At 43.7% G+C, this 18,487-nt stretch overlaps 1 protein-coding gene across 21 annotated transcripts in view; it reads left to right on the top strand.

Moving 5' to 3' along the window:
* Positions 1 to 18,487, top strand: part of SYNE1 (spectrin repeat containing nuclear envelope protein 1) — a 463,289-nt gene that overhangs the window by 417,979 nt on the left and 26,823 nt on the right. For 20 of the 21 annotated variants that reach the window (XM_084774487.1, XM_084774489.1, XM_084774503.1 and 17 more), the window contains 7 exons: positions 3,205 to 3,367; positions 7,448 to 7,635; positions 8,911 to 9,061; positions 12,046 to 12,228; positions 12,488 to 12,625; positions 16,120 to 16,311; positions 17,163 to 17,493. In XM_084774487.1, coding sequence (XP_084630613.1) covers positions 3,205 to 3,367; positions 7,448 to 7,635; positions 8,911 to 9,061; positions 12,046 to 12,228; positions 12,488 to 12,625; positions 16,120 to 16,311; positions 17,163 to 17,493 — 1,346 coding nt within the window. The remainder of the gene's footprint in view (positions 1 to 3,204; positions 3,368 to 7,447; positions 7,636 to 8,910; positions 9,062 to 12,045; positions 12,229 to 12,487; positions 12,626 to 16,119; positions 16,312 to 17,162; positions 17,494 to 18,487) is intronic. The other variant, XM_084774488.1, reaches the window with a different exon arrangement.

Genomic DNA, 18,487 nt, shown 5'->3' with positions numbered 1-18,487 from the left:
AACTGTGCCATCCGGATTAGTCTTCTTTGAGACAGACACTGATTTGCTGAAACTGTGATGGTAGAAATGATGGCTTCCATCAGTTTCAAAGAACTAAAAATAAATCAATATTCTAAAAATACGGTGTTGATGAAATATTTCTTCAGAGCAGTGACTTTTGGCTTGAGAAACATAGACAATCATCTGAGGTGGGCGTGGAAGGAGCCGAGAGCTGCAGCACGTGGGCTGAGAGTGCCTTGGGGTGATTGTGTCCTCCACACAGAGAGCAGCTCAGTTAGTATGTCAGGGTCATAGCGATGGGGCATCTAAGTGTAAGGAAGTTGTGAATCACAGAAAACATCTATTGAAGATCCGCTTTTACATTTCTAGCATCCTGTGGTCTTAGACATCATGTGGCTCTTGACATTTCCTCCCCCTAAAAAAGATAGGTTTTCAATGAGGCCACTTTGACATTGAAGTGTTTTCTTTATCCGGCTATCTGATCACTTAAATGAAAAGCAGTTCCTGTACTGTCTACGTGCTTCCTGGTCCAGGAGGAGGAGGCCCACAGAGAGAGCCGAACTCTAAAGAGGAGCTGTAACAAAAATTCCCAGCTGCGTACTCATTGCGCCCATCAGCCTGTTCTGTGGAGTAGTCTATACCCAGTCATCCTGGCCAGACCCTAAACAGGGACTCCTAATGAACACTCGCCACGTGACGAATAGGAAGCTGAGACACAGTCTCTTCCCATCCCAACCCCCTGCTCATCATGCTCTGCCCACCCGGCCGAAATAAACTCAGGGCTATTTCAGCTGTCCCCATAGATGCCCTTGACCAGCTCCTCTTCATCCTTGCATTCTCATTTCCATACATCTGGACATTTCTCCTCCTCTTCCTCTGTATTGGCTTCTTCCTCTACATTTAAATACACCAGAAGGTTAATTCGCATAGGTTATTTCCTATGTTTGCTTACATCGTGTTTAAAAACTATATCCTTCCAGAAGTTCTATGTCCTTACCTTATTGCCTATGTTTTTAAAAGTAACTAGTTATAGCACTAAAAAGAGGTGGCCCCAGGGTCTGTGGATTGTAGCATGGTTTTCCATTCGTTACTTTACAGCTAGTATCCACTTACGAGGGAGAACATACCATGCATGCTTGTTCCACTCATGATGAAATTTTCTAGTTCTATCCATTTGCTGGCAAATTTCATGATGACACTTTTTTTTAAACAGCTGAGTAACGTTCCATTGTATAACTATAACACGTTTTCTTTATTCATTCTTCAGTGGAGGGACGTCTAGGTTGTTTCTGGTTTCCAGCTATTATGAATAAAGCTTCTCTAAGCAGAGTTGAACAAGTGTCCTTGTGGCAGCCGTGGAGCCTGTGTGACTGTGAGCCAGGTCCTCTGCATATGTTATGGTTGTGTAGCTTGCCTGTCCCTGTGAGACTCCTAACAGTGTGTGTGTGGGGGGGGGGGTTGTCTGCGACTCTTTACCTGCTCTTGGGACCCTTTTCCTCCTCCTACGTTGCGGTGTCCAGCCCTGATATGAGAGTCTCCTGTGCCTAGTTTCATTGAAACTTGTTATGCTATGTTCAGCTGATATCCCTTGGAGGCTGCATCTTTCTGAAGGAGGAATGGATCTGGGGGAGAGGGGAGTTGTTGGGGTGGAGGGAGGGAGACTGCAGCCTGGATGTAATGTAAAAGAGAAGAATAACTTAGTGAGAGGGGCTAGTGGTTGTTAAGAGCACTTTCTTTTCTTCCAGAGGACTGTGTTGGATCCCCAGTACCCCACACAGGGCAGCTTACAACCACCTATAGCTCCAGCTCTGGGGGATACAATGTCTTCTAGACTCCGTAGGCACTTACATGCATATGATGAATGTAAACTCACATAGGCGTAAATATAAATAAAAGTAAATAAATAAACCCCCTTTAACATAATCAATTACACCTCCTTACTGTGAGCATCCTAGGTAGCCTAAAAGTTTGTTTTGACTCTCTGAGCTCTGAATGAAGCACTCCTTCAGGGCCTGCAGAGCCTTCCTGATTGCTAAACATCAGGTCTTTTCTGGGTCCTTTTCATATTGTTTACAGTGCTCTGTAGCACGACAGTAGTTCCCACACGTCAGCATTTGTAAGAAGCACACCTGTTTAAAATGCTAATTCTGTAGCCTTATCCCTGGAGGTTCAGCCTCCTGTGACTGGAGTGCAGGAGTCTGGAGTGATGTGAGACAACACTGGTATAAGCACCTGTTCAAACTGACTGAGTCTCCTTTTTGACTATCCCATCTTTGGTCTGCATTATACTCTCCCGGTCTTCCACCTTCTTTTTAAAAAAAAGTGTGTGTGTGTGTGTGTATGTGTGTGTGTCCAGAGACTGACATCAGATGTCTTCCTCAATTACCTTCCACCTTTTCAAGATGACCTCTCTGCCTCAACCTGGAGTTCACCTATATAATAGCTCAGCTGCCTGACCAGCATGCCTCAAGGCTCCCCTAAACACTGGATTTGCAGGCACTGGTTACCGCCCCTGGCTCTTTCTGTGTACTACGATCAGAACTCAGATCACTTTACTGACTCAGCCATCTCCCTAGCCCCCTCCGTCGTGTCTGATTATTTTTTTTCTTTAGTCCTTTTTTAGGAAACCTAAAAAACAATCCTTTCTTCTAAATCAGCACCCACTCACAGCTTCCACCCTCTGCCTACCAGTTTAATCAATGGTATTTTCTCATTTTTCACTCCTATTTCTGCATACTTCTGTGAGGCCTCTCAGGTTCCCTGCATGAGTGTTTCTCCCAGGTTTTCCTCCTCCTGCAAGCATAAATTATGTTATTTGTGGGGATGACTTCTTCAAAAGCTGTGAGGTTGCTGTCATACTTACATCATCATCGTCATCATCATCATCATCATCATCATCACCATGCATTACATATATTAGGTATAATAGTTGTGAATAGTTGCTGAATGTTCTCCTTGGCTGGTCACTCTACACTGCCACACTTATATAAACCTTATCAATCCTTGTATAGTCTATAAAATACCATTTTACAAAACAAGCAAACAAGACATACAGCAGACCACACTGCCAGTAAGGCACTGAGCCAGGGTGGACCATGGCAGCTTGGCTTTAGGCCCAGCATCGGCTTCTGCACACAAGGGCAGCATGATCAGTGCCTTTCACCATCGCATTGATTCTGGATGTTTCTGCGCCTCTGCCCACAGGGTGAAGAAGCTGAAGGAGACGCTGGTGGCCGTGCAGCAGCTGGATAAAAACATGGGCAGCCTGAGGACCTGGCTGGCCCACATTGAGTCGGAGCTGGCCAAGCCCATAGTCTATGACTCCTGTAACTCCGAAGAAATACAGAGGAAACTGAGTGAGCAGCAGGTAAGACGGAAAAGAGGTTGCTAAGCCATCGAGCACGCGTCCTCTTGGCCAGGATAATGGGGTGGGTCTGAGATGTTGACGTGGGGTGAAAGAGAAGGAAGTTACACGGGACTAGTAATGAAGGCGAAGCTGCGTAGGTGAGTGGTGGGGTTCTGTGTCACCACAGAATTGTTGACTCTTTAAAGATGCCTGTGCTGTGTTAGTGTTCTTGGATCTCCAGGGAGCAATCTAACATGGCAAAGGGTAGCCAAACCGTTAGCCGATTGCTTCCTTCTACATGAGCCCACCACTGTAGACTTAGAAAGAAGCCCTTGATTTACTGTAGGGTGCTGAGAGAAGGCCAAAAATGCAAATCAATATTTTCTTTGTACTTAAACAATCCTATCCTGTGAGGAGGGCTGTACCATCTTCAGACAGCACACAGTCAGTCACCTTCATGTCCAGTTAGGGTAGCACATCTCACTGACAGACTGTATAACACAGAAAGATGAAGGAGGGTGGCCCTGAAAAGGCGAGCGGAGGGAATTTTTACTTCCGACCCCTTTTGTTCATTCTTACCAAGTTCATTCAGACCCCAGTTGCTGGCTACAAACGTGTTGCCCTATGTCTTCACTACCTTTGAGAATTCTGCCCAATTACACAATGGTAGACAAGTTGTTTGGCTTTCAAACAAAATACTTTTCAAATCCTATAAGATAATTCACACATTTTTTTGGGGGGAGGGAATGAATGAAGCTAATGATAGCAATCGCTGATAACCCTTACTGATTTTTTTAAAATATGCTAGAAACTGATGTAAGGCTTTTGCATAATTTTAATATTCTTTTCTTTTTTAGATTATAACACAATTAAATAATTTTCATTTTCATTTTCCTCCCCACCATCCCATCCATAGCAAGGGTACCTCCATGCTCTTTTTAAGATTCTTAGCCTCTTTATTCACTAATTGTTGTTACATCACATATGTATATGTATATACATGTGTATTTTACAATATAACCTGCTCGGTCTGTATACTAGTACCTGTATGCATGTGTCTGCAGGGTATTGGAGAATCAGTGAACCAGTGTGCCTTCCCTGAAGAGGCCTGTGTCTCCCAGCCTCAGCATCCCTTAGCTGCCTGTGGTTCTTTGTGAGCTTCCCAGCAGGAAGACAGTGGAACTTAAATTAACCCTCATTATAAGCAACTAATATAAATTTGAGGGAGGGAGGTTTTTAATTCCAGAAAAAAATGAAGTATAACCATGCATACTTTGCTGCCCTAATGTGAAAAGCATTGAGTAAGTCCAATCACAACAAAAGCAATGATTGCTGCTGCTGCTGCTAACTGTGCCATGAGCCTGGCGACCTTCCCTACTGCAGAACTGTCCAGATGGCTATGTAAGTTAGTGCATCGCAGTAAATATCAGTAAAGACAGATACATGGGAAGGACATGGTTGCTTCTGGGAAGGTCTGGGCTCAAAAGAGCCCAGCCTCACTCAGTCAAAGTCTTCTAGTAGTAACTTACTGATTGTAATATGTGTGTTTACCTATATACACATATATATTCCCAATTGCATTTTTAAACTACAGCTTAAAAACTGTGTTACAGGGGACAAAATAATTAGCCATTTTCATACTCATATTCCTTATTTATAGAGTACTGATTATAAAAACTTATACCACAAAGTTTGGTTACAATGTTAATGACCAAAGTTCTGAGCACAATGCCTAGCATGACATTATTGTCACAAGTGTATATTGGGGAATGTGTGCCACAGTGTGGGGGGGGCATGGCGCACACGCGCACATGTGTGTGTGTGTGTGTGTGTGTGTTCCCAGGTTTGCTCAGCAGCCCGTCTCACTGGCCCCAGTTCCCTTTATTTTCATTATTTCAGGTTTGCTGTGGTTTCTGTTTTGTGGGAAATGTTCGGAAATGATTCTCTAGTGATTGGACCACCTGGGATTCATGTTTTAAAAGATCCACTGAAAGTTACCTGTCTCTAAGGGAGAAAATTCTGACAGACATTTCATGGGAGAGATTAAATCGTTCAATGCAATTTTCAGCCCAGGCATGGTGGCGCATGCCTTTAATCCCAGAACTTGGGAGGCAGAGGCAGGCAGATCTCTGTGAGTTCAAGGCCAGTCTGGTCTACAAAGTGAGTCCAGGACAGCCAAGGCTACACAGAGAAACCCTGTCTCAGAGAGAGAGAGAGAGAGAGAGAGAGAGAGAGAGAGAGAGAGAGAGAGAGAGAGAGAGAGAGAGAGAGAGAAATGCAATTTTCTTCCCTCTCCCTGTGTAGAATTTCTCTGGCCAACATTCTTAATTTTTCCAGACTTACTTGGTGGTGGTGGTGGTGGGGTACAGATTATTAAGACTTGAGGGGATTTTAAAAAACACCTGGCCAGATGTGAATAAATTGAACAGGTTGAACTCCCAAAGCTTATATTAGCTTGTTATCACTGTGAAAAATTACCTGAGGTTGGCATTTCCAAGGAGGGATGCTTTATTTTGACTAAAGGTTTGAGGGATTTTATTCTGTGGTCACATGACTCTGTTGCTGTGGGCCTATGGAAACACTGTGCCCTGTAGCAAGCATGTGAGGCCAGGAGAACTGTTGGTTCTGAGCTGCCAAGAGGCTCAAAAGAGAAGTAGGAAGGGGCTGGGATCCCAATATCCTTTACAAAGATATGCCCCCAGTGATGTAGCTAGTGGCTACAAGGTCCCACCTATTGGGGGGTCCTGCTGCCTCCTAGTGCTGCACCAGGTAGGTGAGCAAGCTTTTGACATGTGGGTCTTTGGAGAAAACTTCAAATTATAGTAAATCCTGAGGAGGAAAATAATGGATGTTTTTGGTTCACAGTCTCTGCATTTAACATGAGTTCATATGTTGGAGATGGATAAAATCCAGTTTCCTGCATTTTATCAAAAACTTTCTGTCCTACATTTAAAACTGTGCTCCAAGGAAGAAGTGCTGATTTATGAAAGGGAGCCTCCCTTTCTTAGCCATAGTACCTCTTGACACTGTCTTGTGCATTTGCACGTCTGTGATGCTTAAATCTTAGTTATGAAGTGGGAGCTACTCATGAACAGAACACAGAGTTAATTAACTGATCAATTGGAATTAACTTGATGGATTAGTGAAGACCAGGGCAAGAGCATTCTCCCTCTCTCTCTCTCTCTCTCTCTCTCTCTCTCTCTCTCTCTCTCTCTCTCTCTCTCTCTGTGTGTGTGTGTGTGTGTGTGTGTGTTTTCATGCACGTGGAGGTCAGAGGACCACCTCCACTCAAGTGTTGGTCCTCACCTCTTACCTTGGTTGACACTAGTTCTCTTGTGGCTTACTACTGTGTAAACCAGGTTTGCTGGGCCACTAGCTTCTGGAGACGTTCCTGTTGATTTCTCCCACCTTGCCTTAGCGTGCTGCCTTACTGGTTGGCTTTACATGGGTTCTGGGCATTTAAACTCAGGTTATCACATTTGTGTGGCAAGTGCTTTCCCGCTGCGCCATCCCCCAACACAATCCACGACTCATTATTTTCACTGATTACTAAAGCCAGTTTTACTCTTTGTGTGTGTGTGTGTGTGTGCATGTGTGTATCTGTATGTCTCTGTCATCTCTCTGTCTGTCCATCTACAGGTATGGACAGAGGACAGAAAGGGGCATTGAGTCCCTTGAAGCTAAGTTTCAGGCATTTGTGAGCCTCCCAGTGTAGGTAATGGAGTCTGAACTCTGCCCTCTGGTAGAGGAACAAGTGTTCTAACTGCTGAGCCATCTCTCCAGCTCTAGTGTAGTCCATTTTATCTTGTATTTTGGCATTTTTCACATGGAATATTTCCAGATCCATCTCCTCATACTGTACCTTGAGTTCCCCGGATGTCCTAAATAAGGCTCAGGAAACTTGTTCATCCCCAAAAGTGAACTGCTGTCGAGTGCGATGTTGCCATTTATCAGTCAGTGCACTTGGCTGAAGTTCTGTCATTTACACACACACACACACACACACACACACACACACACAGAGAGAGAGAGAGAGAGAGAGAGAGAGAGAGAGAGAGAGAGAGAGACTTTTACAATAAACCACACTTCATTCCTGTGCAGGAGCTTCAGAGAGACATCGAGAAACACAGCACAGGTGTTGCCTCCGTCCTCAACTTATGTGAGGTCCTTCTGCATGACTGCGATGCCTGTGCCACTGACGCCGAGTGTGACTCCATCCAGCAGGCCACTCGGAACCTGGACCGGCGGTGGAGAAACATCTGTGCAATGTCCATGGAGAGGAGACTCAAGTGAGCTGGGGTGTGATGTTACAGACCAAAGCAACATAGCAACGACAACAAAACAAACAAAATCCCAACCCTCCCCCCAAAAGCTCCACCCAACTGTCCATTATTGTGTCTGCTGTTTACTATTTTCCATTGATTAGAAAGTCCAAACCTAGCCTTGGCTTCCTAAAATTGCCGCTACATATAATCGCAAATGTAAGTAGCCATAAAGATAATAAAACTACAACAAGCCAATTTATATCGAAACTGGCCATTTAAATACTACACAGGAAAATTAAAATCTGCCCTTGCAAAGTAAGTGTAACATTATTAAATTTGTAGTCATAGATAGATAACAGTCCTTTATTAAAATTCCACTCGTCATAGGCTCAAATAAGATAAATATTTTTTTGTTGTCTCCAGATCTAGATTTAAAACTCTAGCTTTAAATGCACAGATAACACATATACATCTAGATTTAAATATGTAGACAGCATGTTTAAACATAGGTCATGAAAATAAAAAGGCACTAAGAGAGGAAGAAGGACTTAGAAGAAGAAAGGGGCTAAAAGGGGGTAACAACACGCAGAACGGGGGAAGAAGTAGGAAAGAATTGGGGGGCAGCAGGAGTAGGAGGGCCACGGAGGAGCAAATAAGAAGCCTAGTGGTACCACATGCCTGGAAATTAACACTACAATGGAGCCCATCACCTTCTGTGCTACTTTTGTTAAATAATAAACACGATCGAGCCCTTTGAAAGTGACAGTGACTGAAACTCAATGGCCTAAACCTCAGTGGCCTAAATGACAGTGGCAAAAACTCAGTGGCCCGAAACCTCCATGGCCTAAGGCACAAAGCTATGCTGCTCTTTGGCCAGTCCTAAAAGCTCCATGTGTGCCTGTCAAGGTTGACTGTTATCACTGAGGCTAATGTTGGCCTTAAAGGAAATCTCCAACTTGAGTTTTATTTAAGGGCCGCATTAGTCGGAACACAGTGTCTACTTGTAGGATTTCTAACCTTCCATGCCAACACCAGTGCTGCTCATGCAGTGCCCTTTAATATCCAGCTTGACTAATTCCAAATTCAGAGCTGCAGGGCTTCTTCTCAAACCAACAGCTGTTTTATTTTAGCTGCAACAGTTGTCTGTCTCTTTCCCTGGGTGGTTTGGCTCAAAGCTGTTACTGTTGTGCACAGCAGTTGCTTGCTCCGGCACTCTTAATCCTACTGAAAGGATCAGATAGGGTTCTGAGCATCAGCAGCCTTAATAATGGGGGTGTGTTCTTCCATCCTTTGCCTCAGAATTGAAGAGACCTGGCGACTGTGGCAGAAATTTCTGGATGACTATTCTCGTTTTGAAGACTGGCTAAAGGTCTCAGAGAGGACAGCTGCATTCCCCAGTTCTTCTGGGGTGCTTTACACCGTTGCCAAGGAAGAGCTGAAGAAGTTTGAGGTGATTCCCACATTCTGCTATGACTCTAGCCAACTGGTAGCGGATGCCCCCGGGCACGGACTGACTAATGGGCCACTTGGTATCTGTTCACATAGCTGGGGACTGGCTTGGTAGCCACGGGTAAACAGGCCCCGGGAGTATGCCAAGGGTGGTGAAGATTTTAATTGATGAAGATTTGAATTGGAGATGGTCAGCATTACAAATAAGATAATAATAAATAAAAATGTTATCTCCAAGCAGTAGCAAATTCTCATGATCCCAGCACTCAGGAGGTGGAGGCAGGAGGATCTCAAGTTGAAGGCTGCCCTGGCCTATGAGTGAAGAAGCCTTCCTGTCTAAGGAAGGAAGAGCAGTGAGGAAAGAGGAGAGAGGGAGAGCAAAGAACTCTCTTAGAAAACAAGACTTACAATTCTCCCCCAAACCTCATGGCATTATTTTTTTTATCAGAATTCTTCATCCATCTCCTCTGAGATTAAGATATGACTATTTCCATAAGAGGAAAATCTGCCTGTAAATGTATTTCCTCAGTTATTTCAACCTAGTTAGAGTGTATATAGGACAACATTATGAGGAGACCAGCAGAGTCAAGAGGAAGGAAAGGCGGGGCAGTCAGGCACAGAGGCGTTGAGAACAAAGCATGCTGCAGTGTATGTACAGAAATGTACTTTGTGTGCTAGCTCAAAGAATTAAATAATCAAATGCACAGGGATGGTTTTAGTCATTGATACCATCCAGTTGGCCCCAGAACTGACCAGAACTTTATCATTACAGCCAACTTTGAGTAAGGCAGCAGACACCAGCGCTGTTCTCAAGTCAGGGACTCTTTTTAATTACCCAGAGATGAAAACAGCAACAGCTAATTACACTTAGAAAGGAACTGTTAAATCTCCCCATTGCTTTCTTTACAATCTTCAGCCCACTCCGCGGTATCCTGAAGTCCAGCCATTTGGCTAGCTCTGATTTCCACAGAAACACTGGTGTGGATGGAACAAACCATTCTGTGCACACACGTGTGCCTCTGTACTCACTGTAACTGGTCCTGATATAGTCTAGCCAGTCCTTACCTGTGCCCCATTCAGAATTGTTCCTCTGCTCTCCTTAAGATGTTTATAAATGGAGCTAATATTCCAGCTAAATCCATAAGTGATTATATTTTGTCCTGTGACATCAATGAACCAAACCTTGAACTACTGGGGAACACATGAAATTTCTTCTTGTTCTTGTCTGACTTAGAGATCTGAATCCTAGATGGTGAGCTGTCTGATTATAATAGTGGTTGGTGCCATGTGGAATAAATAAAAGTGATTCTGGATAGATCCATATGAAACTATACCACTAAATCAAGAAAAGGACAATGCCTCTGTAAAACATTTTCTCTAGCAAAAGCCACCATAAGCTGCCGAGGAATCCAGGTCATTCCATTGCTAGTGGAAGTGACCCTGTCCTGTGTCCTGTAGTGCTCTGTTTGTAAAGGTTAAAGCCTTTCATAATTGGCTTATACCACAAAGCAGATTATAGGGGATCATTCTGGATGCTATTTTCAACTCAGATTTTGACAAAAGTTGCTCAGATGGTCCGTGCTGAAATACTTGATTTTTAACATTGTTATTCTTATACTTAGTTTTCTTGTAGACAGGAAATGTCACAGAAACAAAATTCTGCTTAAGGTTGATCCGTGTGATTGCATAAATGTTTGGAACAGCCCTAAGTGCCGTTCCATCGCCTGAGTGGGCAGATCTGTACTCTGACTTACTATAACAACAAAAGTCGAACCTGCCTTAGCACCTCCTAAATTTTTGGAACTTAAGACTGGACCTGCTAGGATGTGTATTCTTAAGGCAGCTATCAGAAGGCACATGATTTACAGGGCAAGAGTGTGATCTTCTGAGCAGTGTGAGGAGGCAACAAAAGCAGAAGTGTGAGATGTACGTGAAAACAGTCCACTGAACATAACACTTGGGTTGGGATCTGGGATAAGGTCAGTCACAAGTCATGGCGCGTGCACTAAGGGTGAAGCTGCCTTTTATTTGGGTGGGTGAGTGGTTGGTTAGTGCTGTGTTCTTCAGCAAGGGCAGAACCAAGTGCTAGCATCTGCAGCATTCGCATTCTGTGTCATGTCCTGGAGAGCAGAGCATCCATGCTGCACACCTGTATAGCAGCTCTGGAACTTTCTGTGAAAGCTGACCAATTCACCAGCAGAGAAGAAAGGACCTGCTTCAAATGGTTGTGGGTTTGGTTTTCTTTAATGGAAAATGACTTGTGTTTTATACTAAACTGATTTTCTTAAAAGTAGGGTTAACATCTTACATTAGAGGCACTTCTGCCAAAGATGGTTTTAGTTTTATTCCTAATGGACACCAGGATTGAAGTGATTTCTGCACTTTTAGGAAATTACATATTCTACAAATGAACAGTGAGTGCCATTTTAGATATCATTTCTCAGTATGTACACAGAGATCTTGAGAACACTTCAATCTGACATGCAAACACACATGTATGTCCTTATAATGGTTTCTTGGATATGAAAATTTGTTTCCAGACTATTATTTATTTCATGTTTTTTTCTTTTGGTCTTGGGGTAGCCAAGGCTGGCTTCTACTTTTCTGGGTAGAACTTCTGATGCTCCTGCCTCCCTCCACCTCCAGAGTGCTGGCACTGCAGATTTGTGCCACCACACTTGGCTTCGTTTTATTGTTCATTATAAAAACTACATTATATGTATAGGCATGTATGCATATTTACATATGTGATGTCTTATGTGTATAGTGATATGCAAATACGTATGTACATTTTACTTTTTATGTACCTATTTATAAATACAATGGTTCCTTATAGTCCTGTGTTTTCATTCTGCATCTTGATTGATCTGCTGTGTCTGTGGTAGCATAACACTTCTGTCCTGACTCTGTAGTATAAATAACAACAGACGCAGCCTAGAGTCCTTCAAGGATCTCCCATAGTGATTCGCTTCTCTGTGCCCTCAGGCTTTCCAGCGGCAGGTCCACGAGAGCCTGACCCAGCTAGAGCTGATCAACAAACAATACCGCCGCCTGGCCAGAGAGAACCGTACAGACTCTGCCTGCAGCCTCAGACAGATGGTCCACGGAGGCAACCAGAGATGGGATGACCTACAGAAGCGCGTCACCTCCATCTTGCGCAGACTCAAGGTTCCCATTAAGCCTTGCTGTAATTTGGTATAAAGGACAAGCCCAGACTGTCTTGCATGGTAGTGAGACATGTTCGTGGTGACAGTGGAAGCTGGAAAGGCAGGAGGGTATTGCAGGAGGGGGGAGCAATATGAGGACGGACAATTTAGGGTGCTCCACGCTTGTGTGGAATTGACTTCCCAGAGGTTGGAATTGGCTGGCCATATCAGTGGGTAACTTTAGACATTCTTAATGCCTAATGTCTTCCTCTTGCTTCTAGCATTTTATTAGCCAGCGTGAGGAGTTTGAGACCGCACGGGACAGCATTCTTGTCTGGCTCACAGAGATGGACCTGCAGCTAACGAACATTGAACATTTTTCTGAATGTGATGTTCAAGCTAAAATAAAGCAACTCAAGGTAACGAGTCTGCACATTTTCTGTGAGAAGGGATTCTATAAAGGGAAGGGTTTGCAGATGCTTTTGTGTAGAGTACAGTAGAGGGCTGCTGAGAAATTTGTTCTTTGTGATCAGGAAACTATTGAGAAGATACTAAAACTATTGAATTTGGGGGTTTCATTTTTTTTTTTCTTTTAAAACAATTTTTGAGCCAGGGTTTCTCTTTGTAGTCCTGGCTGTTCTGGAACTCACTCTGTAGATCAGGCTGGCCTTGAACTCAGATCTGCTAGCCTTTGCCTCCCAAGTGCTGGGATTAAAGGTGTGAGCCACTATGCCAAGCATGTTGTAAAAGTTTTCTGACCCACCATTAGCATACATACTATATAAACATACCAACTTGATTGTCAGTGGTAGAGGCTGTTGTTGTTGTTGTTGTTGTTGTTGTTGTTGAACATGTCACCTATTTCCCAGATCTATACCGAGTTTAGGTAGCCCCCAGAAAAAATAATAAACTTTCTTTTCTTTAATTTTAAAAATTACTTTCATTTATTGTATCTGTATAGCGGAGGCCGGGATAGTCCACATGCCACTGTGAGCATGTGGCTGTCAGAGGCTAATTTAAGGGCTGGTTCTCTCCTTCCACTGTGTGGGTTCCAGGAATTGAGTTCCTGTCTGTCCTTACCTTTGGTGGCGAGTACCTTCACCCATTGAGCCATTTTGCTGGTTGACATTGCAACACTCTTATTTTGGGATTTCACTCCACATAGTCTCTGTTCTTGGAAGCTGAGTTAATTTTCAATATGTATTATATTGTCAATGACATAATTCAGGCCCGGCAGCTAGCTGGAAACCTTCACAGCAGATTGTGTAAGAGAGGGCGTGGCAAGCTGAGTCGTTTTCAAGACAGTTTCTGTAGTTTTACCCCCATTATAATCTGGATGTGGAGGCTTATACAGGCCGCATCACCCCTGGAGGGTAAAACAGAAGGGTGGCTGAGAGGTTGAAGTCAGCTCTGACTGGATAATAAGTTCTGTCAACTAAGAACCTGTTTCAAATAACTAAAACAAAACAAAAAATCATGCCACACTTCTGTAATCCCAGCACTTGGGACATAGCAGCAGGCTTGGGTAGCTCAATTGATAAGGCACATGACCCTAAATCTGAGAGGCAGGCAGATCAGGAGTTCAAGATCAGATTGGTCCGTATAACAAGTTTGAGACTAGCTTATGCTACACAAGAAACCAACAACAGCAACAACAAAATTAATTAATTTGTTTGTTTGTTTATGTTGCTTGTGCTGGGAATTGAACTCAGGCTATCACACATGCTAAATAGAAACTGTAACACTTAGTCACCTCCCATAATACTCCACTGCTGTGTTGTTTGTTTGGTTTCGGTTTTGTTTTTAAAGAATAGTTATAATGCCTGTAGTAGTTTGAATATAATGGCCCCTATAGGGTCATATATTTGAATACTTCACCAGGAAGTGACATTGTTTGAAAGGACTAGAAGGATTAGGAGGTATGGTCTTGTTAGAGTAGGTGTGGCCCTGTTAGAGTAGGTGTGGCCCTGTTAGAGTAGGTGTGGCCCTGTTAGAGTAGGGGTGGCCCTGTTAGAGTAGGGGTGGCCCTGTTAGAGTAGGGGTGGCCCTGTTAGAGTAGGTGTGGCCCTGTTAGAGTAGGGGTGGCCCTGTTAGAGTAGGTGTGGCCCTGTTAGAGTAGGTGTGGCCCTGTTAGAGTAGGGGTGGCCCTGTTAGAGTAGGTGTGGCCCTGTTAGAGTAGGGGTGGCCCTGTTAGAGTAGGGGTGGCCCTGTTAGAGTAGGTGTGGCCCTGTTAGAGTAGGTGTGGCCTTGTTGGAGAAAGTAGTCACTTTAAGTTTCAAAAACCCACTCCAGGCCCACGTGTTCTCTCTCGGCCTGCAGATCAGGGTATCGCTCTTTGCTTCTGCTCCAGCACCACATGTGTTAACCGTGTTCCCTGCTGTAATGATAATGGAGTAAACCTGAAAATGTAATCAAGCCCCCAGTTAAATGCCTTACTTAACCTTGGTCATAGTTTCACTCCACAGAAGTAGAACAGTGACCAAGACAAGGCCAAAACTTTTTGGGTTTCATGATGAAACAAAAGAAATTGCTGTTATTCTAACAAATGAAAATTCTCATCATTCAATTTTGCCAGTAAAGACTCAGGATCCAAATGCTGGGATAAAAACCTGCTAGCTCAGAGAGGCAGAGAAAGCACCCAGCTGACCTTCCTACTCAGCTCATGTCCCAGAGGAAAAAGCTAAAGGCCCCTTCTTTTTCTCCATGCTGTCTTAAGTCCCCTTCTCTGAATGTCCTTCCTTTCGGTTTAATCTCAGCCAGCTGGTTTCTTGCTCTGCCTCTTGACCTAGGGTTTATTTATGGCGTGTGCTAGGGCTGAGCCACTCCACAAGAAACAGTTTACAATCTCAGAATTTACAAAGGGATCAAAGATCCTGCAACAATTTACCCATAATAGTATTAAGGGGGAAGAGATTGCAAAGTCATAAACACTAATGCCCCACCCAGGGCTTTGTCCTGCCCCTCTCCCACACAATTACCCCAGTGCATCCCACAGGCAAATCAATGTTTGGACATTTCAACAAGACATTTCAGTAGATTGGTATTTGTATCTTTTCCTTTTAGATTCTGGCAGAACCTTAGAACCCATTACCACCTTCTTTTATCTTTTCTTTCTTTCTTTTTGTCCCCCTTATTTCTTTTGTTTTGTTTTTGAGACAGGGTTTCTCTGTGTAGCCTTGGTTTTCCTGGACTCACTTTGTAGACCAGGCTGGCCTCGAACTCGCAGAGATCCGCCTGCCTCTGCCTCCCTAGTGCTGGGATTACAGGCGTGAACCACCATGCCTGCCAAGTACCCTCCTTTTTCTTTGGCAGTCTTTGTTCGTGGTAGACAATTCTAACTCTCCCCGGGTTCATTCTCCACCCCCTCCAGGTTCATTCTTATACTGAGTGAACATCTATCACTTGAAACGTGTCCCCACGATGTCTCTTTCTGAAATCATACGGAATGAGTACAGATAATCTTTTATTTTATTTGTGTATTTTTTTTCAAATCAGTATATCTTTATGCTTTGATGCTTATGATCCAAAACAACAAAAGAATGATCTGAGAATCTGTGGCCTCCCTTAGTATATGTATGACATATGATGTAGATTATGTGGAGTTAGTGAAAATGTTCATTTCACCATCATTTTTACCAGGGATCCCTGGCACTGTTAAGACCGTTGATGGTTGTCAATATCCACTATATGTGGTGATAAATTTTTATTACCAAACTCTCCTTTCTAATGTTTTCCTTTCTGATTCCCGTTCAGCCTTAACATTATATTTTACTTTAGAAAACAACTGCTCCATCTTTGTACACAGTAAGTCAGCCATCCTCTATACGGTCTTTCTGACGCTGTGAGATATGTGTGCCTTACTATGGCCTCATTTTGAGCTGTGTAAAACCCACATCGCCTTTGCACCCTTCAGGCTTTCCAGCAGGAGATCTCCCTGAACCACAGTAAGATTGAGCAGATCATTGCCCAGGGGGAGCAGCTGATAGAGAAGAGCGAGCCGCTGGACGCTGCTGTCATCGAAGAGGAGCTGGACGAACTCCGACGCTACTGCCAGGAAGTCTTTGGACGTGTGGAAAGATACCACAAGAAACTGATCCGCCTGCCCGTAGGCAGCACTTATTTCTTTCTCATTAAATCTAGAGAGAATTAGTTGTGTGGGGGTTTGGCAGTCAGGATTCCAGAGTCTGGAAGCAGAATTTAGGGGTTTGTTGTAAGTTTTGATACCACTGTCTGTATAACCTTGGAGAATTTGCTTTCCCTCCCTCGCCTCAGTTTCCACAACTTTAAAGTGGACTTACTCATAGTCACTACCTTGTAGAGAGAACTGTTTTGTCCACTTAGTGAGCAACAGTGTTGTATTTCTATAAAGACTTGGGCAGACTGTGTGGCATTCTTCTTCTGTGGGAGATGAGGCAGCTTTGAAAAGAGATGAGGAGATGTAAGGAGAGAGAGGAGTAATCGCTCAGCTCGTGAGATTATTTTTCAATGACTTGTTTTCTTCCATTTTTTTTTCTACTTGCCCCACAATTTCATCTCATTTGTAAAGGTACCATTATCCAAACATTTGAAATTTTTTGTGATAAAAACACATTTTTGTGTCCAACATTTAGAACCAAAAGGATACCGTCCCATTGTAAGCCAGTTGAGTTGGAGGCACATGACTTGGTCCTTTATTTGTATTACTTTCTAAATTTAATTTTAATTTAATGTTATTTAGTTTCCTATAATGGAGTAGGTTTTAATATATTCCCACCTTACCTGTGATAAACCTGAGGCTGAAATAGATGAATATATAAGGTATTTTGAAAGAAACCAGGAAGTTCTTCTGTATTCGTTGATAAAGTAATGTCATGTCATCAGTAAAATGTGCTGGCATTTACTGAAGGTCACACCTGTTCGGAGTAAGAGGCAAATACTATTCTTGCAGTAACAGAGTCGGTGTGACTTTCCTTTTAGCTACCGGATGATGACCATGACCTCTCAGATCGAGAGCTAGATCTCGAAGACTCCACGACTCTTTCAGACCTACGCTGGCAGGACCCCTCTGCAGATGGCATGCCCTCCCCACAGCCTTCCTCCAACCCCTCCCTCTCCCTCCCTCAGCCCCTCCGGAGTGAGCGGTCAGGGAGAGACACCCCAGCCAGCGTGGACTCCATCCCCCTGGAATGGGATCACGATTATGATCTCAGTCGGGACCTGGAGTCGGCATCTCGAACTCTTCCCTCAGAAGATGAAGAGGGTGAGGAAGACAAGGAGTTCTACCTCAGGGGAGCTGTTGGCTTGTCAGGTAGGAAAGAAAACTTCCTGTTGGGAATCAATGTGGATGCATCGTCCCTGAAGGTTTCATTATACATACATACATACATACATACATACATACATACATACATACGCATATGCATGGTCATTCAGGGATATCATACGATGCCTATCCCAGGGCTGGGTAGAGACTTTTGAGTGAGACTAGAGGGGTAATGATGAGTCTGTGAGGTGAACACAGTGCGCAGCAGAAGAAGGAGAAGGAGGAGCCGCTGTCTGGTTTGTGATCTGACTTGGTGCTTTCAGTCTTATGAAGTTAGTCAAGGATAAGGTTGTGTTGGATAGCATAGAGTGGGCAGGATGGATGCTGGAAAAGTGAGCAAAGGTCTGCACATGAAATGGCCAGTTCACTATGGAGAAGAGTTTGGTCCTTGTCCTGAAGTGTTCGAAGATTAATGGAGAAAAGTAACCAAATGTATATGTCATAGTTTAGCTGTGTATGGGCTCCATGGCTGGAACACAGATGGGAAATCAGAGAGTTTAGATGTGTGACACTGATGAGCGTAGATGATGACGATGATGATGATGATGATGATGATGATGATGATGATGATGATGATGATGATGGTCTCTAAGGCTGAATTAAGGAAGCAGCACCAGGAAGGGTGACCAGTCATGAGAAATGAATTCCTCCTTACCAGGTGATTGAGTAGAGGCAGGGGTGACTCTGGACTCAGCATTTGGTGGAAGATCAAAGCAATCCTAAGCTATGAGAAAAATGGGAAGAGAAAGCATGGGGTACCTAGTTGAAGGAGCAAGTTGTGAAAACATGGAAGTACAGACATCAGTTGTCTTCATCCCTATTTTGAGACATCTATAGAACTTCCAGAGCCTACGATGTAGAAACAGATGCGTGTGCCTAGATCCATAGCTAAAGATGTGCGTTAGGTCAGGATTCTCCTACATGTAACTAGGGATTTGCCGAGTGCAGGGGAGGGGACCATGCAGCTAAAGCAGCTAGA

Source organism: Acomys minous (assembly GCF_964271855.1).
Source record: "Acomys minous genome assembly, chromosome: 3".
Taxonomy (NCBI): Eukaryota; Metazoa; Chordata; class Mammalia; order Rodentia; family Muridae; genus Acomys; species Acomys minous.
This window is presented reverse-complemented; position numbering and strand designations above follow the sequence as displayed.